The sequence below is a fragment of the Zonotrichia albicollis genome, chromosome 25, assembly GCF_047830755.1.
Source record: "Zonotrichia albicollis isolate bZonAlb1 chromosome 25, bZonAlb1.hap1, whole genome shotgun sequence".
NCBI classification, from domain to species: domain Eukaryota; kingdom Metazoa; phylum Chordata; class Aves; order Passeriformes; family Passerellidae; genus Zonotrichia; species Zonotrichia albicollis.
The window spans coordinates 8,162,353-8,190,270 of NC_133843.1; the positions used below are offsets into that span (position 1 = coordinate 8,162,353).

Genomic DNA, 27,918 nt, shown 5'->3' on the forward strand with positions numbered 1-27,918 from the left:
CAGGCTTGTGAAGATACTTTAATACATCTGAAAAGAATGCATATACAAAGAACTTAGACATGAAAAAGCATTGGTTCAACACTAATGAGTCTACAAGAAATTTAAATTGTGGAAGATAAAGAAGATTCCCTAAGTTTTAAAATTTTTTGAATTTGCAAACCAAAATATATTTTTGGTAAAATCCTTATGATACTCCAGATGGTCTATGTAGAGACACTGCACATGATCCTCAGGGGTTGGAGCCCCTCTTACAGGTTCAAGGTTACTCATGAGCAAAATGCAGAAAAAGGGGTTCCCTCAACTGGTCCCAATATGGTGTCACACCAAACACCAGAAGCCTCTCCCTGCACTTCTTTTCAACTGACACAGGTCTATCTTTCCACCTCTCCCTGAAGGATGCCAAGCCATCCAGCAAGAGATGCACCATCAGAGCCAGCTCCAAAACCCATTGCAGCACATCCCAGGTTCCTTTAGGGTGTCCAAGCAGCCGTGTATATGCTGGTCATTGTAAGCAGTTCTCTAATAATTAAGGATTGCCAGAAGGTAGGTTCAATAAAAGCCAACTGACCCAGCTAGGCGTACTTCCAATGGGGCAGTTATTTCTTCAGCACAAGCCAAAAGAATGTGATGGCAAAGATTAAGGAAGAGACCGGCAAGTTAGTCTCAAGTCTGATGGTGCATCCAGAGAAAATCATTCTCCTGTTCCTAAGGCTTCATAACTTAGAGGATGGGGTATAAATTTATTACCTGCACAGTTAAAGAGCCAGGGCAAAAAGATACAAGGCAACTTCAGAGAAGATGTATTTTCTACAATCCTTCTTAGAGGAGCACCAGCTTGGGACATTTTGCTTTCCTGACTAAAGTCTGCTCATACCCAGGCTGCTGGCTGGCTGCAGAACAGCCCTACAAGGTCTAGAAACCAGAACCAAGTCTTGCCACACCAGCGTAAGGGGCAAGACTTCAGTTAAACAGCCTAAAATTAGTCTGTTATAGAAAAAGTCATTGAGCATGCCTTGATGTTAAACAAAAAAAAAAATTAGAAACAATAAACAAAATAAAAAAACTAGTAATGATCAGTGTCTTCTGATAATACATAATTACTCAAAATTAACTAGTTTAAGTGAATTGAGGGGGCACGGGGGAATAAACACTAACATTCTCATCTCACACAGGTATCGTGTGGGGGAGATGGGAGTGCAGGGAATTTGTCATTATTGCAAAAACAAATTTTAAAATTTTATCTTTAGTTTGATTTTAACATTGCTTTTAGTATGACATCAAACACCAGCTTTGCAGAAGGGGCTGTGGAGGGACGTTCATAGCAGCACACACCTGCGAGTCTTCTTCGGCTCCGGGGGCTCCAGGGCAGCCAATATCGCTTCGTCAAATACATTCTTTAGGCCTTTCTGAAAGGGGCAAAGAGAGAAAGGGGCAGTTTCATTTTTGATTTTTCACACATACAAAATCCCAGAAAGCCAAGTGGCAGCCACACCCCTCTAAGGACACATGGAGATTTGCCATCCCTAAAGCCTGCCTGCCCGGCGAAGCTCTGTGCCACTGCTCTCAGCACTTTCTCAGCAGAGCGTCTCATTTTCAGAACAAGAAAACTAATCCTCAGAGAACGGACCAGTGTGCTTCACAAGTAGCAAAACACGTGCACCAAAGTAATTTCCTTAAGGCAACTTTTATGACTAACTGGCTACTTATATTTCACCTGCTAATAACAAAGTAGAAAGTGTTGCATTCAGACGGATGAACTTAACCTGGAGCACACCTGTGACAACACACCCCCGTGTGTCAGTGGAGGAGAGACAAGGTAAGTATGAAATTATAACCTTGTACAGTACATGCTCTGGTCGGGTATCCAGCCCTAAACACCTCAGGGTTAGAAGCAGCCCGGCAGAGCCCAGAAAGCTGCCATGGTAACAGAGAAGTCAAGCTGGGAGGAGTACAGAGGGGTATCATACACTCTGTTGAGGATTAAACTGGAGCCAGGAAATGCAACTTGAATAAAGTTTCATCAGTCATTTATACAAACAACTGCAATTTTTAATTTCAAAATTTAAAGACAAGCTACAATCGATGTTTTTTCCTTAAAACAATAAAAATCAGAAGCACGATAGTAAGCAGCAGCTTTACATCTTACAGTAACAGGCTTTAAGAATCTATTATTGAAATGAAGAGCTCTACCATGTTAATGAAAGCAATAATTTTAACAGTTCATAAAGCAGTAGCAAGTACATTGATATCTCCTTCCCCCCAAGGACTGACAGATACTCCACTAAAGCACAGACAGCCAAAGCAACAGCAAACATCTCACTGCACACAGGAGAACCAGAAAACCCTTCACTTTACATAATCATTTGCAGATCACCAGTTCAGGTACTTTTGTCATGCAAATACAGTTAAGAGTCACAAGCAGAAATGGAAAACACACCCATTGTTTCTTCCAGTTGGATTCAGGAAGATCAAACATCTCTCATTTTTTTGGTCGTTCTTTAAATAACAGTGTAACCAAATCCTTTCCCCCAACAGCCTGAATTATAAAGCTAGCCACACCTGGCAACCCAAGCAGCAGGGAGTTAAGCGAGTCCAGTTCATGTTCCACAGTCACAATGTTTTACTAAAGATCTCAAGTACTGTTTTCAGTCCAAGAGCTAATACAGAGGTCGCTCTAAGATGGCAAGCAGGCACAACAGCTTTCAATCAAGATGGTCTGATTCATTTTTAACCGGGTTTCTACAGTAGTGGGACAGAGGAAGCAGCAGCAAGAGGGGAAGAAGAAAGTTTAGAATATACAGCACTTCCTTTTGGGCTGAGTTTCCGGAGGCTCGAGGGCAGCTAGGATAGCCTCATCAAACACATTCTTCAGACCTCTCTACAAGACAGAGGGGAGGAGAAAAAACAGCAGCCAGGTTAGAGGATTAGAGAAAAACAAGCAGATACAAAGAGCATTCAGGAGCAGGCTGAATTCACAGAGGCAGTAAACAGATTTACTTTGCAAAAAAACAAAGTAGATCCCAGGAGAAAATCTCATTTAGATAACCCAGAAGTCAATGACAGAGACAGAACAAGTGACAGGCCACGTCGGACAAAATCAACACTCAGAAGGGCAGAGGCACAAACACAGCAAGAACATGGGGGAGGGGGCCACACAAATGGTGACAGTTTCTGCTCCACTGCTGTACTACACTGAGGGAGTTTACAGGGGAATAAATCAAGCACACAGCAGCTTGCCCCAGCAGGGAGAACCAAAAGGTCAGTCAAACCTTTTGTCAACACCCACTGTGGATAAGTGAACACCTCGGATGCACAGAGTATTGCTCCCAACTCTCCAGGTCCAGAGCAAAGGCTCCAAACAACTCCTCTGCTTTGTGAATTCAGCCCCTGAATAACTGAAGGTCTCCAAATGGCTGGGAACACACATTCTGGGAGGGAAGCAGGACCACCCTGGTAAGCCATCATCACTGGCAGTCACTAACTCTCAAGTCTTTAGAAGTGATGCAATACCTTACCAGTGCTACTCTGACACTGGGAGCCAGCATGGAAATGGTGCATTTCAGTTATTCAGTTTAGTTGCCAAAGCAAGTGTAACCACAGAAAGACAGGAACAGCTTTATGAGTGCAACGATTGGGATCCAACACCAGAAAAGCAGTCACAGAGCTGCAGAACTCTGCAGGGGTCACACCGGAGCACAAAGTATGCGCTGCATTTGCTTTAAGCACAACAGGAACAGTGCAGGGCGTTACCACTCCCACCCAAGTCTGCCAGGTTACACACCACACCAGAAGTGAAACCTGGCTCAGTTTAGACTAACTGGACTCGCCTAAATCTACTGTCATGAGTGCACCCTTCAAAGATTCAGGAGAACTGCTTTATGATAGCTGAAAGCAAACAGAAAAGCTTCAATTACATCCTGTAAACAACTGCAATCTGTGCAAAAATTAATTTATTTTCAGATCATTCAAATGTAACTGGTTTTTCCCTTACAGGTTATACTGGATATATCCCTTTTAGAAGGTCTTTAATCTTATTTTACTAAAGCACATACATAGGAGACCTCTAAGGCAGTGCCATCTGGAAGCATTTAAGGCCATCACATAACATGCAAGATTATACTTGAAAGAACAATAGTTTAAGGAAACGATGATGTACATTCTGTACATCCTCCCCAGAAATTTTTCTTTTTCTTTGAGTGAGTTGCAACTCATGCTCACAAAAGAGCTTCCGATAAATAATGCCTCTGAAGTCCAAATAGTAATTAGATTTAATTTCTCTGTGAGAATAAGGCTGCAGCATAAAATCAATTATGTAATGTTAAACAGATTAAGAACCCAGGCAGGGCAAGAGTCAAGAAAACAATTTTACTTAAATTCTCCTATTCAGGGATTCCTCTTATTTTTGTATCACCTGCAAGAAATTTGTTCAGCAGTGCAGAATTTGGGATTTGTTTTGAAGGACCTAGCAAAAAAGGGAAGAGGATAAAAAAAATGACTGGGACAAAATTGTTGTGAAAATGGACCAGGGTTAAAAGCCTGGATGACCACGAGTAACAACATGAAGGGAAGAAATTGTGTTCAATACCACAGATACACAGGCCTGTTAAAAACATGACTTTTGTGTTACACTGGAAACAGGCTGAGATCAGGCTTCCTCTGTTTATGGACAGCTTAAAGCACTTTATATATCTGTGTCAAAACTGGCAGCCCACCATCAGGAGGAAAAGAAATCATATTCAGCATTCTCTCTGATGTGAGGTACTAGGATTGGGCTTCAGAAAGTGCAGACATCCATACTCAAGAGTAACAGAAGCAACCATCACTGTAGTTGCAATCTGTCAGTCACCCTTTCCTAACAGCAAAACCTCACCTACTTGTCACAGTAGCACTGGGTGATCTTGTAAAGAAAGGCTGGAGACAGACACTGAAAATGCCTTCATCACAAAAAGGGATTCCACAGTCTGAGGAAAGGGGGATAGAACTGGCTCTCCAATAGAGCAGTTATCCAAACTTGAGGAGAAACTCTGTCTTTACAGAAAAAACTCAAAACTCAGCCTCTCATGACTCACATAGTACAAAAACAAATAATGCCAGCTCCATGATTCTATGAGTATTAGCTACTGTGGTGTCAAAGTAATTTGTAGATTAGTTGGGAAGAAAAAAAACACCCTGCACTGCTGAAGTGAACCACACAGACAGCATCCAAGGCAAAGAGAGACTGAATACACAGTTGAGTCTCACTTCAGCTAAAATCAGCTACTACAGCATCACCTTGCAGGTAGGAAAATAACCCTCCAGGCCAGGGAAGATGCCTTTTGTGTTCAGCAAGCTGCCAGTGAGATCATTGCAGGAGCTCCACACAACCCTTTGCAGATCAGTTACAATGCTGTTCACCAGCTACTGATGACAGACCCAGGAAAAAAGTGTTTGGTGAGTCAACAACAAAGGGAGAAAAATGGAGCAGATGCAAACCAACTAGTTGTACAGGTGAGAAGGCTTCTGAATCCTCCTCCCAGGTCACTCCTGACCACTAAAATCATCACTTGGTATACAAGCACTAATGCTCTGGAAGAAAATTCAGGCTGAGCTTCCAAGTGCATAAAGTTGTTCACTGTAACAGATACAGATTAGTCTATCGGGAAATAGAAAGAATGGATAAACACCAACATTTTTTGTCATATCAGCTCTTGCTGTAGTAATTCTAAGTGATACCATGCAATTTGAGCAGATACAAGCTCAAGTCCAAAGCTACAGAGGAAAGGGAATCAGAGAGCAATACAGGACAAAGGCCCTGGCAGGTATTTACCCAATTAGCAGGTTCTACAACCTAGTTAGCAGCAGCATTCAGGCTGTGCCAGATACCATCTAAAACAGTATTTTGGGGCTGAACAGACCCAAGAAAAACTACAGCTCAAGCATAAACAGCCCTCAGCTTGCCTGCGGGCAGTTTCGAAGCATGGCCAAGACCACCTTTTGATCAGGGATTCCCAGGATGAGCAGTAGCATGCCTCACCACATCACCTCCAGGGTCAGTGTCCTGCACAACTCCAGCAAAGTTCCGTAACAGGAGACACCCAGGCAAATCTTTGTTACAAAAAAAGCGTGAGGATTTTAAATGGAAGAGTAAACATGCAATCTGGAAAAAAGGGGCAAGATAAGTAGAACTTCAGGATTTGTGAAGTTTGGTAATAGCTTTGTGCTCAAGGAGATGAATGAACAACATAACTGGAAAGAGTGAGGAGCTTGATACTGTGCACCCCTGGTTCCATGCACATCAGAGATGAAAAAATTCTTTACAGACCAGCATTAAGGAAGCTGTTCAAAGTGTTATAGTCAATTCTGCAAGAGTAAGAACCTAGGATTAAGTTCTCAGAGCATCCAAAGTCAAGGCAACAGTCAGCTAGCCAGAAAATGGCTCCCACTCTAGTATTCCTAACTGAAAGGGAAAAGATAATTGAGTTTCTTGCTGTCAAATCAGCTACTTTAGTTGGCATTTGATTCACATTCACAAGTTATAAACATGATGTAAGAACTGTCTTAAGAACTATTTAACTGTTACTTTCTGTTTTAACAGAACTTCTATCTGGAGGAAGGCCACAGGAAACAGCCGACTACCAGCTGCACAGGAAGAGAAGGCAGCTATCAACTATGAAGGTTTCCAGTCTTCAAAGTACCAGCATTGACTTTATCGAGAGGCATTTTTTCCTTTGCCTGCTTGTTTCAGCAGTGACGTGCACACTGTGTTCCAACCCAATTATTGTCCATAATGTACCTTCTAAGTTATCAACGGTTATTTTTCTCCAGCACAGAAGTAAACACAGTAAGCACATCCTCCTTCATCACCCACATTAGGCCTAAACCACACAGGCTGATTTTCTTTGTACCACTGCCAACTCTCTGCGCCTTAGAACAACATGACAAAGAGAAAGCTACACTGTAAATAGCAGAAACAGAGCTTACACCCCTTCACATCCACACTGAGCTGTTTTTCCCTGGAACTGAAAAAAAGCATGGAATAAAAGGAAGCACAAATGGTCAAAGACCAACCCTTACCTGCGTAAGTGCAGAGCATTCCACGTATTTTACGGCCTTCAGGTCCCGGGCCAGCTTTTCAGCAGTCTCTGGAGTTATGGGCTTCTGCTTGTTCTTGGCAAGTTTCTCAATTGTTGAGGGATCATCTCTTAAATCAATCTGGGTCCCAACAAGCAGAAAAGGAGTCTTTGGACAGTGGTGAGTAATTTCAGGTACCCACTAAAGACAGAAGAGACACAGCATTTGTTACTAACTACCTAAGATAACTCCTGACATACTTCAGCAGCTCCATTTTCATGCAGAGTTCAACCAACCTTTTCTTTCACATTTTCAAATGAAGAAGGAGAGACCACTGAGAAACAGACCAGAAATACATCTGTCTGTGGATAGCTGAGGGGTCGTAATCTATCGTAATCTTCCTGACCTAGAAAGGAGGAAATTAACACTGTATTAGACCCAGACGACAAAATCCTGCCCTTTACAGGGAGTCAGAATTCACATTTCATCACAATAACATGACTGTGATTAATCCTAACTCTGAAGCAAATAGCCAGCACATAGTGAACTCAAACATCTGAAAAATCTATGTTTCAAATCCAGAATTCATTCAGTTGCTATGTAACAGTGAGCCGCTGAAAGTCACAGGAAAGCTGGGAAGCCTCCAGTACATTTTGAGATCAAACACCCTCGGACTGCATAACATTCTCTTCAGTTATGAAGGACAGTTGCAGAATATCGCTCCAGTTATACGTGACCATTCATTACAAGTATTATGCCATCAAATTTCATTACCCTGCAAAAAATCCCCTCCTCTCAAGAAGGGAGAAAAAATTCATTTTGTTCCGACTTATGCTGTGACTCACTGAAGTGTCTCCAGGCATAAAGAGGAGAATGTTGCTGGTACACATGACTGCAACCAGGCCATCCAGCAGTATTCCCCTAAAACCTCACCCAAGTCCCAGCATGGGCTGTGCTTTGGAAAAAGCCAGCCTCCTCCCTTTGAGTCCCTATGTGCATGGAGTCTCTGCAAGGCATCACTAGCACTGATCCACCAGCCTGTCAAATTTCATTCTTAAACCTCCTCCTGCATAATTCAGCGGCACTACTGTTAGAAACCCAATTTGGCAATGAAGCTGCTGCACTTACTGGCAACAAAATCCAAGATACTTGTTTAAGATGTCTCAGATTCCAACTAATGCTGTCTCACTCATCCTACAGGACAAAGACCTACAAGACCTTGAAGGAGTCAACACAGCAGCTGGGACACCTCAATGGACAAGACCTACAGTTTGAAGATGGAAATTTAGACATCTCATTCTGTCTACTGTGCTTGGCTGGACAGAGAGGAGTGAGCACTGACCAGAATCAGATTCTCATGGTTTGGGGTGAAAAGAATCTTGAAGCTCGTCTCATTCCAACCACCTGCCATGGGCAGGGACACCTTCCACTGGGATCAGGTTGCTCCAAGCCCCAGTCAATCTGGCCCTGGACACTTCCAGGGATCCAGGGGCAGCCACAGCTTCTCTGGGCAACCTGTGCCATGGCCTCATCATCCTCGTAGGGAAGAATTTCTTCCTAGCATCTAATCTAAATCTAAAATAACATGTTGCAATTAACAGACTACTCCAAAAGTCTACCTTCCAAGTACATGCTCAAAACAAAGACTTGGGTTTTAATCTGAGAACCAGCAATAGGGGCTTCGTGCATTGTTAAATTTTGTCACTTGTGCTGGCTGGTACTTAGAAAAAGCAGGCAACCATTAAGAACACATACTTTCCCCTCAGCAGTCCTGCTCAGGAAAGAAAGCCTTTACATTCACAAGTGCACAGAGTCACCTACATGCATTAAAGCAATTTGGTAACTTCTCAAAATTACTAGCTGGATCACTGCTCATGTTGATAACAGAAAATGTGCGTAACTACACACACAACACTTCTCAGTGGTCTGAACCCTCAGCCGGAAAACAGGCAGAGAAGGACCAACACAATCACCCACACAGGGACCACGCAATGCTGGAACTGCTGTAGGACCACTAAGATCCCTACAGCAGACCACACAACATATGTCAGGAAAGAGTCTCTCTTCCCCACCTAACTCCTCATCCATGAACTAGGGAGCTTACAATAGTGGGAACACAAATCACATTTGGGAGGAGAACATGGAGAGCTAAGTGAAGCCATGCTGAAGAATACATTCAGTACAGACAGCTCAAGGTACAGATGCAGTGCCAGCTGCAGGTTAAGCTCTGGGTGTCCAGGAGCTCCAGAGGAGCTGGCATTGACCCTCTGCACAATGAAGGGACCTGTGGCACAGCCAGCTGATGCACATTCAGAGATACAGCAGGAACCAAGGACTCAGCTGAAAGCTCCCAGACTTTCAAACACATGCTGTGAGGGACATAAAAGCCCAGGGTTAGCTTTGTTCAGTATCTCTTCCCAGAGGCACTAGCTCAAGCTGTTATTTTGGTTTTGCACCACAATTAAATTTTAAGGCCCTGGCTGCCTGAGACATCTATGGGAAATCTGGGGCTGAGGCAGGAAGGAGACCTTGTCTGACTGTGGAGTGTGGTGCACACCGAGAACCAAGCAAGGCGCCACTGCGTCACTGGAGCTGCCACTATGAACAGGCTTCAGTCCCAGCTCAGGTGGTGAAGTGTGACCGGATGGCCAAAAAGGAAAGTTCCTTTAACAGCTATAGTGTTTAACTGGAAACCTAAGATTGTTTCATTAATAAAATTAGACATTAATGATGCATGTAAGAACACAGCTGGAAACAGATTAAATTTTATCAGGCAATTTTACATGAATGCTTATGGACTAAGCTCTCCAGAAGGGCTCTTTTGAAGAAGAATTTACAATACCAGCTGCTGCCACATCACTTCAGTATTATTAGGTGGTAGGGACGAGTATCCAGCAGCTGAACCAGTTTCTACCATTTCTTTTCATACATGCAAAGCCATGTTTAGCTGTTTCATCACTGCACATTTCTCCAGCCTAAAACTGAGATGCAGCTTAAACAAGAGGCCAGGAGATTTTTAATTTTTAAAAGCAAGCAGTGAGAGGGCTTATGAAATCCACACCCTGACTTCATCCATATTAAGGATGCAGAGACACACAACACATTTAAGAGGTTCTAATATTAGTCATTCTGTCTTGCCAGAATCAAGAGAGATTTTCCCCTTCTATTAAAAGAAAATCTCAACAAAAAAACCCAACTGTATGTCTTCATGTTCAACATCACCTCAGGCAAATCTTGGTCAAGTACCATGACACAAACACTTGGTTTCTCACCTGCAGTATCAAAGAGGCCAAGGGTGTAAGGCTCTCCTCCAATCATCACTGTTACAGCATAGTTATCGAAAACCTGGCAAGAAAAGAGACACATGTTTCAAGGAGACATGATTCTCAAACCATCATCCTACCCACCTTGCCAGAGCACATCTAATTTGAATAAGAGACACCTCTAGAAGAAAAGAGAACCATCAGGCTTACAGTGCTATTACCACTAATACTATTAACAGAACAATTCCACACGTAATAGTGATACTCCAACTGTTTCCACAACATAGTCAAGCAAAGGCATATAAGGCACACCACTGAATAACACACAGTAAAAACCACTGAGCAAAACACCTACAACAGTGTTTGCCTGTTACTGCAAGGAGGTTTCCCACGCTGCCACAGAAATTCCAAACTTCAACCTTAGTCTCAGACACAGTAAACACATCCTCACAAGGACAGAACAGGTAAAGTCAGCCCTGCCATTCAAGGGCACGGAGTGATGGGGCTGTATCTCACAGCACCTAAATCCTCTCAAGTCCAAATTTCTGAGCATCTAGGGAACTCTATAGAGTCCATCCTTTCAAGAGAGATTTATCCTCCACCTTTGAAGGAAGCAGTATCTGGTAAAAAAATCAATCTGTGTCAAATCCAATCTGAAAGGAGAGTCTGGCTCCAGATACCAAGCTCTACTGCCTCTGCAACAGCACCTGGTACAATAGTACTGCCCTCCAGGACGTTGCACAGATTAAAACCAGCACTACCCGCTAGTGTTTCACCCACAAAGTAACTTACAGTACAACTGAGCATAACAACCTACCCAAAAGCTCAACTCCTCCACCCATCCACTCAGGAGAGCACTGTCTGAGGTCAGCATCCTTCATTTCAATAACGATGTTATCTTCAGAACCACAAGAGACAATACTGCAGAAACAACCTATGGCAAAAGATCCTCCCCACTGCAAAAAAAAAAAACCAAAAACCCACCACCTGCCCCTGCAAGGTGCTGCATGGTCACTTGGGGCAAGTCAGGATCTCCAAAGAATGATGAGGAAATTCTGCTTCCTCACAGAACTGCAGCCTGAGCAGCTCTCACAGCTGAAGTAAATCCCAACAGGAAAGATGTCAGCAGCCACCTCAAAGGCTTTTCATGGAAGTGAGCAGGGAGGGATGTGGAAAACAAGTAGTCACATGCATCTGCTGTTAATACAGTAAGAGCTTAGGTCCTTGGAAAAAGAAAAAAACAACAAAAATTGAAGAGCAGTGAGACTGCACTTCAAAGCTGTACTCCCCAGAGTTCAAATGTCTCCTTCCCACCTGACTGCCCTGGTTAAAGACAAATCCAACACTATCCTATTTTTTATAGCTTTTCAAAACAGAACATCATCCAGAAGCAGAAATCCACTTCTCACACTGTTTTGAATTAGCACATGCAAGAGACATCACCACTTGTCCCCACTACCTGCAACTCAACCCATCAAACACTGCACTGGGTTTGCCTTACTGAACACACAAGAAAGGGTCTAGCTCCAAATCACACCTTGAGGTTGAGGGATGGTTGAAAGTATTTTCACAGGGCACATTCAACATCCCACGACTGTACTGCTTCAAGAGCTCAAAAGACTTATCAGGATGAGATCTCCTCTGTTCCTAGGAACAGAACAAGGAGCCAAAGTGATGAAGGTCAGAGCATTTCCTCTTGCACATGTCAGAAGATGGTCAGCAGCTCAATCCCACAGCAATATCCCCCCATTTTTGTTCAGCTGCCACCTGCAGCTGCCCTTTCAGGGCGATTAGCATGTCTCCTTTCTCATCTTGTTTTTTGTTTTTAAAGCTCCCTATCTGCAAAATGGGATTTTTTAATTTCAATTTTTGTGTTAAGGTATAGTTTCTATTGAAATGTTTGGGGTAGAGCCCTAAGAAGGCCAGGGTTATGAGGCTGGCCTTCACAGAAACCAGGCAACTATAGTCTCATAGTACAATCCACAGACAATTTCATCCTCAGTTGTGCCAAAATGGCTAAAAAACAGAGCCCAAAGCAGTTCCTGCCAATGCCAGGCAGCCCACTACAGCAACTGGCATGAGCTCTCACTTGAGCTGTCACAACCCAAACATTGCCAGTGCCTTTCCAAAGACGTGCCCTTCACTGCCTTGATTTTTCAGAATGGCAACAAATTCAAAAACATACAGGTAACAAACTATGTGCAGTACCACCATGAAATACATCTTCCACTGGGAAACATCCTCCATGAAGAGAAAGGATCGCAAAACACAGTGCCAACTGAACAGAACTATCTATAGAACTGAAATGGTGTGCTCTCCCATCCATACTGCAGCCAGGCCACTGCACAGGAACTGAAGTATCCGTTCTATTTCTCTGTCCATTCATTATTAGAAGCATTAGCTGGAATATCAGAGGTGATGTACCAGTTTCCAGAGTCTGAAGTATGCCTCTAGGCTGTTCACAGAATTAGGAATGGGCCTCTGATATCTCCAGAACAGTGAGTTCCTCAAGCCATGAAGTTCAGAGGTAAATAACATTTTGGAAACATGAGGCAGATTTAAAAGGCACTATAGAGAAGCCTTAGCACACCTTGAACACAATTCACTGGCAACTAACTTTTTCGCATGTTTTCCACATTCCTTTCTAGCAGAGATTTACAGGTAGTACTACTGTGTGCAGGACAGGATACCAACTTGACGGCTTTCAAAACATACATTTTAAGATTATAACATTTTTCAGCTCTATCACTTCCCTTAAGGGATAAGTATAGAAACGCTCACTGTTGAATTCACTGACCAATTTCATTTTGCCTTGACTATAAAGAACAGCTTAAATAGGACAAGCAGCCTTTCACAGGTTCAGCACAGAATGTAGCTGCCCTACAAGCATCACATCAGGATATCTGACACCGCTGAAAAACTTAATGGTGAAACAGTTTCAAATGCCACTTCTCTACCAATCCAAAACAGAGCCCATGAGAGAGGCTGATCCTGGGTCTCTGTGCCTACAGCACAATCCACAAGTTCCCACTAGTGACCACTGTCTCTACCCTGAACACCAGGAGGTTTGGGAGTCCTTTCATGTTCAGCTCCTGATCTACAACTAAAGACAAACATTTTTATTTTGTGGAAGTCTGTCCAACCCAGGACAAACCTCGTATCTGGTAAGTTGAAAAATTCTGGATAGCATATAAAGCCAGTATCTCAAAGAGACATGATGATGTCTACTGCAACTTCTTTCCCACAAAGAGAAGACATTTTCGTAAAGTCCTATTCCAAAAGAGCTATCAGGCTGAGCTACCTGGTCTTGTGAGTTACTTTGTAACACAGAGAATATTACAAACGCTTTTACTGGCAGGTGTTCTCTGTGATGCATTTCCACATCCAAATTTGTTTGGGACACATAGATAAACTCTTCAACTTGTATATTAACAGAAGATGGCCTTTTCAGACCATAACAGAGAAAATTAGTAAAAAGAGCATCCAGCTAGAGTAGCATAGTAGGAGTCCCTGTAAAATCTATGTACTGTATAAGTGGCCTTGCCCCAGTTCTAGTTATTCTAAATGAGCCACAGGTGTGAAGTCCTTAGTTGGGCACCAGCTGTGGCTCGTGAAGGTTACTAGGATAAAAGGGGGTGGGTTGAGAGCCCTGATGAAGCCACAAGGAAGGGCACTGCTGAGAAGAGCTGCATGTGAGGAAACCACCCAGAAGGTACGGACTCCAGCAATATTATAACAACAATACGATTACAACATCCAGCTGCCAGTGTCTTCCAGCAACCTCACTAAAAACTGGCCCACCTCAGTGGCAGTACACCGATCTTGCGTACACAATATCAAGTACAAAAGCACTTTTCTAACAGGAAGACTGTGCACATGCCTCGCAGGCAGTCAAACCACTCTCACTTTGAACTTTGGATAAGTCAAGGGATTCAGTATTTCAGAAAACTGAGCCTGTGAAACTCCAAACAGTTACTTCAACATAGTTAAGGACTATGCATACATTTGGAAGTACAAAAGAATGTGTCTGCTTCCAAACAGGCTCCTCATACTTAGCTGAAGTTGACAAATCACCCTCCATAGTGAGGGTGAGAAAATGAGCCTCAGAAAATGTTAACTGTTGTCACTGACTATTCTAGCAACATGAAACACTCCCTTCCCTAAAAACAAAGATGTAGCAGGAAGTGAGAGCACAACCAGGAGAGCAGGTGTTCCTACTGCTTACTCTCCACTGATCTGCAGTTGTTCACACTGCTTATCTCACTCACAGAGTCCATCCACAAAGAAAATACAGAATCTGCACAGCAGTCAAGTAGCAAGAACTGACCATACACAGGTGAACTGACTAGCACTACCAGGTGATATGGAAGGTAACAGCATGGTGTCAGACTGATTCTCACTCTTCCATGCTGTATTAGTCAGTCTCCAAGAGGCTATAAGAACACATATTAGGGAATGCATGCCATCAAGGTTAGTTCGAAAAGGAATTCATGCTACCCCACCCCAGCAAGCCCAAAGAAGAGTTTGAGCCATTCTCACACTTACCGTTGGTACGTATTCCGATGGGAATTTATTTGTTGTATAAGAAATTAAGAGACAGGTTTTACCAACAGCACCATCACCCACTACTACACACTTGATCGTCTGCATTGTTGAAATCTACTAGAATACCAATCCAAAGAGAACCTAGAAGAAAAAAAAAGATACATATATTTAGATGGTTCCCAGATGCACTAGATAGCCATGCATATCCCCTCTGACATGAGCCCAAACCACTACAGCACATGTGAGATGTGAAAACATGACATTCCTAAATGAGTTGGTAGATCCCTTCCCTCCACCACACCCACAAAACAGCTCACATTCATAAGCAGAAGAATTTTTCCCTAGTTACCTAGAGATGGACAAAAACATCTTTTGGCTTTTCCAGACTCAATTTTTATGCAAGGAAGTATCTAGCCACACATGCACTGGAAGCTGGAAGCGTAAGCTCTGGTCTTGAGAGCTGCACAGGAACACACCTGCCTTCCAGAGAGCGTCCGCTGGAGAGCAGCTCAGCGTAAGACACACCAGCAGTGTTTGTGGAACAGAAATTAACATGTACAGACAGAAATAAACATGATTCTTTTCTTCTCTCCCTGCCTTTTTTAAGACCTAAGCATCATTTTACAATTTTCTGATTAAAGTTGCTAGTTAACACATACCTTTATGCCCACTGTGAAGTGTTTACAACACTGAGAGCTCAGCAGGGCATTCAGATCCCAAGGGGACTTCTGATATCACAAAATCTAAATGCACCCAGTTACTCCAACACAGTCTCAGCAAAAACTTTAGTACATGAACTAAACCAGTATGCATCAGCAATATCTCCTCCAAACACTTGCTGGCTATCTCCAGTGTTGCACAGCTGTCTTTCATTTGTGTATTACTTTAATTAGAGGTGTACCAGGCCTCTGGCCATGCCTTCACATAGATGTGTGAAATCCTGACCCCAGGAAATTAGTGGCAAAGCTCTCACTGACTGTCAGCATAATATCATCCAAAACACTTTTATTTACAGCAACAAAGACTTGCCGCAAAGTCTCTGTAAAGTCCTGAGGGGAGCAGGAGGTGTTGCAAGCAGCAAATTTGCCATCACAGGAACAGCAAAGCTTTAGCAAGCAAGGATGTTGCCACGGTTCTCAGGTCTGGGCAACCGCAAGTCAGGGTAACTGTATTAAAAAATACGAATCAATCCCTTCTGAACTATTCATTCAGTCACTTCCTGAAGATTTCACTTCTTACAGTAATGTAAATATGCAAATCCAAATTTTTGAGGCTTTAGTCACAGCCACCAACATGATTTGATACTGTGTATCATACCATCATGCCTGCAAGGAAAGGAAATTGCTCGGGACTCAAAAGAAACATACCACCCCCAGCTCTTCTTTAGATACCACAGGGTTGCTATAAGATTTCAAGAAAGACAGCTACCTTCATAATAAACATCCTCAAAAGTTCCTAAGAACAGTACTTGTATGGGAATACTAGCTACAGCCATTCCCACAAGACCTGGACAAAACCACAAGCAGTTTTAGGAAATGGCAGCAAAGATTTTCAGGGCAGGCCATCAGCAAGCACCTGGTACACCAGGCACTCACACTGCCATCCTCACCTATAATTCTTCATTCAGCAAGCACAGAGATAATAACTTATGTGCATAAGCATCAGGTGTTGCCACCAGTACCCCATTTCAATATCAATAGAATCTATTGATTTATGCAGATCTCAGTTTCCCAGCAGACATCCAGAAGGATGCACTGTGCAGACGTATCAACAGGCCCTTCATTAATACAACAAAAAGCTCTGCAATTTGGCCCTGAAGCAAGCACATATTTACTCAGAAGGAAAAAGCAACTATTTACATTTCAAAAGACATCTTCTGTGTTCAGGCCAGTTCAACTGTTTACACCCAAATACTATTATTCAATATTGCCTCAGTTGTGAAGGGCTCCCACAGTTCTGCCTTGCCGTGCTGTCAGCACTGATTGACCCCAGAGAAAGTCCCATTTCAGAGGAAAAAAAAAACCAACCAGACAGAAAGCAGGCAGTGGAGCAGCACAGCTCAGGCTGTGAGTTTAAGAAAGTTTTCATGCTCAGAGAAAAAGTGCAAAGGGATGAGCCACTCACTAAGGTGATTTCAAAAGGAAAACATGCCAAAACTCAGGCAGAGCAAATGAACCCAAGTGCATTCCAGCTAACCCCAGACACAGTCAGCAGTATGCCCCGCTCACATAGACAATACAATTCTACCATCTACCTTTCGGTTTGGGCAAAGCCCAAAGCATTCAGCTCTGCCGCTGCTCAATGCAGGTAAGCTGCTGCCTCCAAGAATTCCTCTCAGAGTTAGTAAATGAAGTACAAAACAAATCTCCAGACTGGGTTTCCCAGCCACTTCTCATGTTTTTCCAATTTCCACTCGAATTTGTTCCACTGCCCAGCCAGTCCCTGGAACCCCTGCTCCAGCTGTCCTTGCTCACCCAGGGCTGGCACAAGAGGAGAAACATTCCTCTCACATAACAGCACTTACAGTCAAACCTTTAGAGAAGCACTCTTTCCAAGCAGCTCTCTCCTTGGCAGACCAGAACTCCTCCATGCTGTAATCCTCCCTTCCTGTTCTACCTGTAATTTGCGGGTTACACATCTGCTTCAAAGCATCTGTCCAGAGCCCAGAAAACACCCAAGAGGTAAAATCCTGACTCTGAAGCATTCCCTGTGCTCACTGCAACAGACCAATCCATGACTCTCCATAAACTCAGATTTTGTGTATTACCAAAAAACCTCACATACACCTTTGTAAAAAGAAAAAGCATTTTACAGCTCATTACTCCAGAGAGCATCAAGCAAGCCACAGTACTACAAAGCGTCTCAGGTCACAGAGTGTGCTGCAAGCCTTTGCTGCTTCTCTGTCCTTGGACACAGGCAAGTCCCCCCACACTGACACTGGGAGAGAAGATGATGTTCTCTGGCAAGGGCTCAGGTCAGAGTCTGGGGCTGACACAGCACCAGCTGCACGCATCTCATATCATGCCTACCACAGCTCCGACTACGGCAGTGAGCTATCAGCCCTATCCCACACAGTTTCTCTCGAACAAACACCAGCACTGCAAACCAAAAGCATCTGCAGGAGCGCTGCTCATTCATTCTCTCTGCACCTCCAATTCCCTCCTGAAGCAAAGCACTGGTGTGGTGCAGATCAACGACTCAAACACACAAGCCACTGCACGGGGTGAGGCAGCACGCATACTGTTTTCTACCAGGTGACCTGATCCTTATAACCCAAAACCTTGCTCTGGAGCCTAAAGTAGAATTTGAATGGCACAACAGGGGTCTGGAAAAGCCCAGGCAGGGCTGTTTTCTTTCTTTTTTTGTTTTTTCCTCCTTTCTAAAACACAAAACTAATAGCATTTACCATGAAAACAATTGAACTGGATCATTGGAAATTCTCTATGAAACAAGCAAGTACCACTGCTCTCACACAAGTTGTTCAATTCTGGTTGCCCCCACCACAATAAGACACTTCAAAATTACACATTAAAAGAAACAAAAATTTGGGCACATCCCTTAGGTAAAGAGATCCCCTACATTTTTTAAATGGATGCATAACTTGATGCTTAAATACTGAAATAAAATGGTGTAAGTTTTAAATAGATTTGGAGTGTTCAGCACAGGCCTCCAAAATCTTAGCAGTGGCAAAGTAGCTGGATGAGCTAATGTTTTGCACTTGTAAGAAGTCCACAGCTGAAAACAAGCTCATTTCTAAGGAGCTTAGATTCACAATCCTGGGACCTCCTCTTCCATAGGAATAGCTTTAAGGATACATACATCATTGACTTGTGGTATAAAAGTAATTTAATCCAATTTAAGATTAACCACAGAATAACTCATCCCCAGAGTGCAACGACAAGGGCAATAGAAACAAAGAAATTACAGAGGCTTTGGGCTTGTTGCCCCCCAGAAGTCACCACAGTCTGTATGTACAACACCCAGCAGAGAGAGCACTCCAAGCAGTTTTAAATATCTGAAAGAAGTGAAAGAGACTGGAAAGCACTGAAGTTATCCCAGCCTGAGGGCAGTGAGTGGATTTTGAGCCATGTAATTGTGTGCCATCTGGTCAAGCCCAGACAGAAGAGCTGATAAAGACCAGGAATGCAATGCAGGTCAATATGACTTAGTTCTGTTCAAGGAGCGCTGAAGACTTCTTAAAAACATAAAAAATATAAAAAAAAAAACCAGAGCATTGCACTGATTTGATCCCTCAAGTCTCTCTGTAGTGTAATCAAAACCTTCAGCAATTCAGTAAAGTACATGTTAACTAATGACACTTGCAGTATTTGCTGGATTTTAACCTGCTTAGCATGTGACCACAACAGCAGGATTTCAGAGAACTCAACACTGTCCTAGAGAACTGGGACCTGGCATCTGGAAACAGTGGATTACACAGCCATGTGAACTCTGTCAAATTCATAGACACGTTTTACAGAATTTTGCTTTAAAGCTCAATTACACTTTTGTGGAAGACAACTGATCTGCATTTAGGATTAATTCCAGAAGTGTTACCAGAGATGTGAGCAATACAACAAGCAAGGAACAGAAGCGTCCAGGGGAACATTCTGGAGCTCGGTAATCCTTCCTGGAGCAAAGGAAATTCAGGAGGGACGCACTTCGGTCACACAGGCCTTCAAGCACCAAGACAATAACCAATCACAAGAGGCTGAAGAAATCCACGGTACCTAAGGCAGGTTGCCACTGACTAAGCACTAGCCATACCATCCCAAACACACTTGCATCTCCTGTGCAAGTCGGACTTTCCCATCCTAAAGGCAAGCATGTGAAACATGGCGGTACTATGGGAGCACTTGGCTTTCACAAACTTTCTGTAACTTAAAGAGTAGCTCCAATCTGTTCCAGCACCTATGTGCACTATTAACTGGAGAATTAAGTGAAATTTTGTGCAGTTTTGTACACAATCAGTGTTCCCTACTAAGAATTCCCACGATCTCACCTTCACTCTTGCTTCCCATGTAATCTGAAAAAGAAATCACAAGCCTTCATGCGTGTAAAAATTTCTCTAACTTTTAAGCTACTGAAGTTTGTTCTCAGGTTAAAATATGCACATTCTCCCAGCTAAAGGAAACTGTGCTGTCAGATCTGTCTGTGCGTCCTGAACTCACTTCCTGCCTGGGCAGCACCACCACTTCCTCTATGAGGCAGGACTGAAACTGCTGCCATTTCATCACTAGGACTGGCTACCTTGGCTCACTGCAAGCTACTGCCAACTAAGAACCAATTTGTGGTGCTCTCTGGGATACACCATTAGCATAAGAGTTGAACCTTAACCAGTCAATCACAGCTTCCAGATCCTGTTTGAGCACCTGCTCCTCATTCAAAGAAAACAAGCAGCCATTTCTGAAAACTAAGATTTTTTTTCCCCCATCCAATATCATTTTACAGTTAACAGTTTATTCATCCAACTCAATGCACTCAAGGAGTCCACAATGACAGGAACAATATTCACAGGATTTTATTCATTATTTCAGGTAACTACTTTTGCCCTTCCATGGTAGTTTCATTTCATATCCTGTAAAACCACACAGTTCTAAACAAAGTCCTTCTTTGTACTTGATAATTTCTTCCCAAATTAATCTAATCCATTTCAAGGTCCTTACCCTCAGCCACCTCCTCTAGACCTACTACAAACACTTTTGCTTTTCAAAGTGACAAATCTCTGCAGTCACAGGGGCACCAAGGAGAGGTACTTGGCTGCTACAATCCCAGCAACCTGATTTGCCTCACCAGAGATACCTGCCAGCATTACATGGAAGAGGCACTCTATGCCTATATTACAAACACTACATGCAAAGGTTACCACATACAACACACTGTTTCCCTGCAGAGATCCCAAGCCATTAACGAAGGGACCACATGAGCTCAGCTGCCAACCACACAGGGAGAAGACCTTGGACCTCTTGGTACAGTCACAAACCTGTGATGTAAAACACAAACAGAAGCCGGAGTTAACTATAGAAGGACAAACTGGCACAGAAAGCAAAACTGGTTTTAAGAGTAGTATCACTATGGCCAGAATTCTCCTCTGCACGTGTGCAGCAACCTATCTAAAGACACAATGAAAATCCTCCAACCCAAAGCCCACCCCTTCCAGCTTGCTAGGAATCATCTTCATGAAGATCTCGCCCCAGAACTAAACACATCTGCCACTTCTACGCTAGTAAAGTGGTAAATGCTAGTAAAATGACATATAAAGGAATATATTAGGTTCTAAACTACCTGGTGCCCAAGCTCAACTGCCCATCCTGCCCAGAGCTTAGGCTGCTGCAGACACTTAATCTCTATACACAAACACACTTGTTACCAGAGGTTCCAAGTCAAGCTTATCACCTGGGTCTTTAGTTTCTTAGGTGAGGCTTAAGGCAGCTGTTGAACTACAAACCAGCACAGAACTGGAGTTCCACTCCTCTAGAACAAGGGAATCGTGAAATCCAAGCTAAAACCTGCAAAAGCACAAGGGACGGACTTGAGACACAATCTTGTACTCCATTACTTCAGGATCTTGAAAAGGCTATCCTGCTTTAAGCACTGTTTTGGGATTAACTATCACTAACAGATCAGACACAATCTTTTAAATACTACCAGTTCTCCCTGCAGAGTACAAATTCTGTCTCCAAAAACCAGTGTTGCTGTTTACCTTGTAAGTGTGTCTAATTACAAGACAGAGGCACAAAAGTTCAGTTGCACTAGAAGCTTTGTCAAGATAAACACAAGAATTCAGGTAAAGACCTGGATTTGCAGTGGGTGGGTTTTTATCTGAAGTTGAAGAGAACAACAGCAGCAGAGCATAGTGCATGGCTCCATCTACATGCCTGCTCACATCAACAGTCTCAACCTGCTGTTGGATGTCAGCATGAGAAATTTGTGGGCAGGCACACAAAAACACGCAGTGGGAAGAGCCACAGGATCACCATCACCAACAGAGCTGGATCAATACCATGACAGCCCTGGTTTATCTCACAGGTTCCTGTTGCTCTTGAAACCCACAAAGTTTGCTATCATCACAGGAATCCCTTTTGGAAGATAAAGCATGTGTCTGAGGTCCTCGAGCATCCCTTAATCTGCAGATTAATGGACTCAACAGAGTCTGTATACCCCAGCACCTCTGCAGGTTTGAAGTCCCCTTTCTGGACAAAGTACCATGAATTGCCAAAGAAGCAGTAAGAGATCTCTTCTCAAAAAGGCAACTATCATAGAGCTATCATAGAATAGAACAGAATATGCTGAGTTGGAAGGGACCTCACTGTTTGAGGTCAACTGATATTTTCTATACTTAATGCAATTTTCTCTCTCTAATTCTGCAATATTTGAGAGCTACTTTGCACATCTTCCTAAAGACTCCTCACAACCGCCTGGTACATGCACACAAAACAGGAAGTGAAGACAGTTGGGCAGGGGAATTTGAACAGCCTGAGCCCAAACTACCAGCAGCACTATAACACACATTCCAAGTTTTGCAACTGCATAAAAAAGAAGAAGAAAAACATGTCATCCCATTTTAGCCCTAAATTCAAAACCAGAAAGCTGACCAGCTAGATAGTGTGACTCAGCAGGCTCTGCTGCCATATCAGTTACACTGCAGCACAGCTGTGCCTGCACCTCCTTAGCCACAGGTTCTGCCCACTATCCCACTTCAAGGCTCCAAGCAACCACCTTCAACTGAACATAAACTCCACAGGAAAAAAGTGACAACTTTCCCATTATCACAAAGTGACAACTTTCCCATTATCACTCAGGTTAAGGTTACGCTGTCAAAAGTAGCATCACCACTGGAAAAACCTGCCCCAGATTAAGCACTGGGATGTGTGTGGGGTTACATTAAGTCCTTTTCTGCCAAAGGCATTTTAATCTTATCTTACTACTCTTCACTTTCACACTCTAAAGGAGGCTGTATTCCTCAACCATGCAACAAAATCCCGTTCAATATTTTATTACCACTTAAAAACCCCTATTTTCACTAACTTTGTTGCATACTGATAATATTTAAAAGTACAAGCTGCACCTACACTCTTATTTGAACACAGCATCCAACCAAGGCCCACATGGCCCTGATGGTTCTCCCCACTTTCCCGTGGCCAGCTACATTCAACAGAGTTGGAAAAGATATTGGGAGAAGTTCCTGTATTTTGAGGCATGTTTTCCTTCATGAGAAGCACCCTGTCTTGCACACTGCAGCAGATCCTGCTTACCCCTGTTTTGCTCAGGGAACAGGACAGCTGCAGGTCCTCCATGCACACAAACAGAAAGAAAGTTCCCGGGAAGACACACTGTGTTCAGGGAGAATAGCTCAGGCTGTGGACCAACATGCTGTCTGAAGACTCCAAAGATAAAGCCTGGTTAAAAAACACTGCAAAAGCAACTTTATCCAGATACTGAGCTATCCTGGATTGCTGTTTAAATAAAGTAGCTGGAAGGCTCACCAACACCATGACAGCAGCAGGGGAGCTGCCCTGCATTCACCTAACCAACAGAAGGAACCAGAGCAGCTGGAACCACCCCACTTCACCGAGCCCAAGATGAGCCCCAGCAGCCCTGTCCTCAGGACCTGCTGGGCAACTGGCACTTATTCAGCTATCGCCAGATGCACAAGCGGCTCAAAGTAACAGCATTCCAGGACATGGGAGACTCAGCAACACCGCACATGCACTAAACCCCCAAGTACCACTGAACACAAGGTAACTGCTCCAACACACTGATGCAGTCAGATCCAGGCCCCACACAAGCCCCTCAGCATTCAGCTGTTCCCCAGCTGCTCTCTGGTGCACACAGTCATCCAGCTCATCAAGTGGCAGAGGCCTTCCTGACTTGCATGCAAAGCTGCAGGAGCATTTTTGTCATTATTTCCCCAAACAGAACACTCATCATTGGCCAGAAACACAGCACAGTATCCTTCAACTTGAGACGAGCTGAGCAATTCAAACCAGCTTGCTCCAAAGCAAGACAGTTCTGGCAGTCTCAGCTACTGCTGTGAGTCTAGCAACACACGCCACAGCAATCCTCTGCAGCTCCCCCAGGGTCTCTACTGGTCCCAGCCCACAGCAGCCTAAGGCTTGCTCTAACACCCCCTCAGCTTGGTGAAAACCTTCACCTGCCAGAGTTTGGTCTATGCTGGAAAACACAGGCGGATGTGTCTTCCCATGCAATCTCATCACAGGCATGGACAACTTGGCAAAAATGTAGCTGGAAGCACCTACAGGAGACAGGTAATATCTCACCAGACAAAGGCCCCAAGGAAACCCCCATGTTACTTTACTAAAAAAGCTTCTGTATTTTTTCATGAAACAAGAAAATGGTGCATGGACCAACTCTCCTGGTAGGAATTATGCCATGACACTCTAAAGTAATGGGGTGAACTGGCAGCACAAGAGCTTAAAACATAATAACAGCTTTTAAAAGCTTTTCAAAACAAATTCTTTGTTTTCTCTTTATAAAATATCACTTGTTTGGAAGAAAAATCAACATTTTCAAGGAAAGAACAGCTGCTTACTGAAAACAGGTCAATTAGTATTTTGAAGTTTTACAACTCTTTAGGTCAGAGTCATTCTCTGAAACTCCAAGGGGAGATTACAAAGATTAATTATACAAACTCTGCTTCTTGTTCTCACTGTTTGCAGTTTTTTCCACACCCAGGGCCAGGTAACCAAACCCAGTTCATCCACTCAAAAGCAACCTAAAGGATCCCCCACAAGAAGATGGAAATTACCTGCCTCAATGCCATTCCTGTCACTCACCTCAAGTACTGACATACACACCGTGGGCTGCAAGAGGCAGCTGACCACTGTGCTGGGGTGGCCCAACATCCTCAGGGAGGGAGAGCTTTTGTACCAGGCTTCAACCCTTGCAGAAACTCTGGAGAAAGGGATTTCTTTACCTACCACTCCTAGTGGCAGTCCTTCCTGATGGATATACACTTAGTTTGTATAGTGTACAACCACAATAAAGTGTAAAGTGTAGGGTCTGGAGGAAGCCAGATAATTAAATGGTGACAGGCTGCAGAAATGCAAAGATACTTAGAATTTCTTTGAAAATTTTGCATAAAAGCTTATCTGGTCAATAAGTTGCTTTATTTGTCATATATTAACAAGGGTGCTTTCACCTACATTTAATGTAAGGGAGTGAAAGGAGCCAAGGAAGAAGACTAAGTGGTTAAAGAGGGCTTCTTGCTACCTGAAGCACCAGAAACCAATTTTACTTCCATTTGATTTGACAGAACTTTTATTTTCTGAAATTAAAAAGATGTCATTCTTTTCTTAGCAAAGAATATTTTCCTAAAGGACAAAGATAACTACACCCCCTACAATTCCTCCTGTCTCTTGTTCCAGAAACTAGTATCATAAATTCATGATGGTGTCAAAGGCCAGCAGGAGAGCTCGGCTGACCACAAAGAGCAGGCAGAGGAATGAGCACACACAAGCCCACAGACAACTTTCAAAGCTGAGAGCCTCACAGCATCAAGCAGATTACACACACCTCACCTGTAACATCTTACATAAACTCCAGCTGTAGTGCTGTTATTTATATTATATATATATAATATAAATATATGTTATAATAAAAAAGTTTGTTTATTGTCCAAGTCTTCCGGAGCTAACAGCAGAGCTGGAACCCAGCTACACCAACCCCTCCATGGTAACAAGAGAGTGACTGAAAAGGTTTTAATTGTAAGGTCCAGCTATCTATGCTCATAAGACATGGAAAATTATTTTAGTACTACAGCACCATTTTAACCAAAAAGTCAAACTTTACATCAAGATTAGTGGCCAGCTTCATGCTACACCTTCCATCAGCCACACACACGGTTTAGAGCAAGGAAAGCCCACTGCACACTTATGAGAGAAATCCCTGGGAGTTTCACAGGGGCTCCATTTCTGTTTACTGCTGGTTTTTAGCAGAACAACAGTTTCCGACAATTTTCCTTTTAGGTACTTCACGCTCTAGAGCTTCCAGAGCTTTTCTATTTAAACAGTAAAAACATCACGAACTCCCCAGCCTGACCATCAGTTTTGGGCAAACAAACAATTCTAAAGCAGAGCACTTAATGAATTCAGAGCATCAGTTGCAGGTCATGAATAACCAAGTTCAAAGTATGCAAATCTAGTGATTAAAATTTCTGCCTAGGATATGTTACCGAAGTGAAAACATGTTTTATCTTGCACCACAGTAATTTTTTATTCCTTGCCAAGACTTTTTTTGTTACTGAAGCATAAATGAGAACTGTTTAAACACCAAATCATTTTACAGTCAGCAATATACTCATTCAAAACTTACATGCATGTCTAAGACCTGACTCAAAAACACACTTGCCTATACTATCTTCCTCAGAACCTTACATTAACAAGACTTTACAAAGCAGAAGTTTACAACAGAAGGGAAGTTTACAACAGCTTCCCCACATACAACCAGCTGAATATAATTTGCTTACTGAAAAAGAGAAGCTGTAATGCTTTACTGAGTTATCCCAATCAGCAATACAAAGAGCTTGATCCAGGTTTTAAATGCCCCCTTCTAAAAAAAAAGAAAGTGTTTGGGGCAGTGCAACTCAATACTTTGAGCAACCCAAACTTCCTTCCTGGGAGAGAAGCACAGGTGAATACGAGACAAAGACAATCACAGATGGCCAGACCAAGCAATCCACTTCTGATCGCCCAGTTGCCATCTAACATGGCCTCTTCGCCAGAGCTTTTCTTCCTCATGCTGCTGTCAAGATGGGATCTCTGGCTGCCCCAGCCACAGCATCCACACAGAAAGGACACCAGGAATCCTGAGCATGAGAATGTTCTTTGTTAAGCACAGGTTTCCAATGCTGGCTGCTGTGTTCACAGCTACTTGTGACTGGCCCTGTGACTGTCTCCTACTGCTGTCACCAGCGGCAAGTTCTATCTACTTACAAATACACAACTGAAGTCTAGATCATTAAAACAGACCTTTAAAACACAGGCAAGCGTTATGTTGCTGCAGTACATACATTTTATGAGATTCCCAAGGAGAATGAAGAACACATGACAACACGAACCCTCGAAGCAGTGTTAGCTGCTGCCCTAGCTACAGCCAGGGGCATCACGCTGTAACGAGAGCTGTGGGACGGCTCTGGGTAACCCACAGCACTGGAGCACTGGAGCTCGTGAGGCAGATGCCCAGAAGAGTCTGCGACTTCTCGACTGAGCGCTGTCTGTGCAGGGCACGTAGCTGGAGCTCAATCCCTCACCATGCCCGCACCCTGCTGCGGTTCAGGGCTCCTGCGGGACGGCACACCTCGCTCAACCCGCAGCCCCCTGGGGCTTCTCCCACAGCCCCGGGCGTAGCCGGGCTGCACCAAGCGCGGAGGGCCGCGGCTGAAGCCGGGACGGGCAGGGCGGGGCTGGGACGGGCAGGGCCAAGGGAGTACGGGCGGGCCCCGCCATGGCCGCGGAAACGCTTCCTGCGCTGCTCCGAGGGTCCAGTCCGTCCGCCGCCAGGAGGGGGGGGGGCAGCAGCAGAAGCGGCGGCCATGCCCACCGTCTCAACAGACCAGGCCCACAAAGGCAAGCGCCCTCCAGCAGCCACCGAGACCCGCTGGGACGAGGCCGCCCTTCCCCCCCGCAGGCGGCTGCCGGGGAGGTTCCACACACACAGCGGGCCCGGCAGGGCGGCTCCCGCACAGCGGGCGCTCCGACCGAGGTGAAGGCCAGGGCTGCGCTGGTGGGTGCTGCGCGGAGATCAGGACCAGTCGGTGGTGCCGGGGGTCCCCGTGCTCGCCCGGGGGTCCCGGTCCCGTCTCCGCCCCCCTCCCCCCCCCCCACTCTCACCTCGGACGCTCCGCCGGGCGTTGGCAGCTCACTGCGGGGTCTCCTCGGCGAAGGCACAGGGGCAGCCGATTGACGTCACCGCGCAGCGTGCTGGCGAGGGGCGTGCCAGCTACAGCGCCCCCTGCCGGCCACGCGCCTCCGCTCGCAGGGCGGTGCACGCACCGGCAGGGGGCGCGCGCGGGCACGGCCTGCCCCATCGCGGGGCTCGCCCG

At 44.2% G+C, this 27,918-nt stretch overlaps 1 protein-coding gene across 3 annotated transcripts; it reads right to left on the bottom strand.

Moving 5' to 3' along the window:
- CDC42 (cell division cycle 42) lies at positions 1–27,862 on the bottom strand. 3 transcript variants are annotated; one of them, XM_074558453.1, is made up of 8 exons: positions 27,707–27,722; positions 21,252–21,364; positions 20,729–20,838; positions 14,859–14,999; positions 10,323–10,395; positions 7,347–7,456; positions 7,054–7,251; positions 2,028–2,878 (listed from the first exon to the last, which is right to left on the bottom strand). In XM_074558453.1, exons 4-8 carry the CDS (start codon positions 14,961–14,963, stop codon positions 2,789–2,791), a joined length of 576 nt encoding a protein of 191 aa, XP_074414554.1. In that variant the 5' UTR covers positions 14,964–14,999; positions 20,729–20,838; positions 21,252–21,364; positions 27,707–27,722; the 3' UTR covers positions 2,028–2,788. The 3 variants fall into 3 exon arrangements, with proteins under 3 accessions (XP_074414553.1, XP_074414554.1, XP_074414552.1); XM_074558452.1 differs by lacking the exons at positions 2,028–2,878; positions 20,729–20,838; positions 21,252–21,364 and adding an exon at positions 1–1,406 and having other exon boundaries at positions 27,707–27,862; XM_074558451.1 differs by lacking the exons at positions 20,729–20,838; positions 21,252–21,364 and having other exon boundaries at positions 27,707–27,862.
- Positions 27,863–27,918: the final 56 nt, after the last annotated feature.

Excerpts from the sequence above, each read along its gene's own strand:
- CDC42 (XM_074558452.1), bottom strand. The coding sequence starts at position 14,963 with ATGCAGACGATCAAGTGTGTAGTAGTGGGTGATGGTGCTGTTGGTAAA. Across the intron at positions 7,252-7,346 it reads TTGAAAATGTGAAAGAAAAG|TGGGTACCTGAAATTACTCA; the intron begins GTTGGTTGAACT and ends TTCTGTCTTTAG. Across the intron at positions 1,407-7,053 it reads AATGCTCTGCACTTACGCAG|AAAGGCCTAAAGAATGTATT; the intron begins GTAAGGGTTGGT and ends TGCCCCTTTCAG.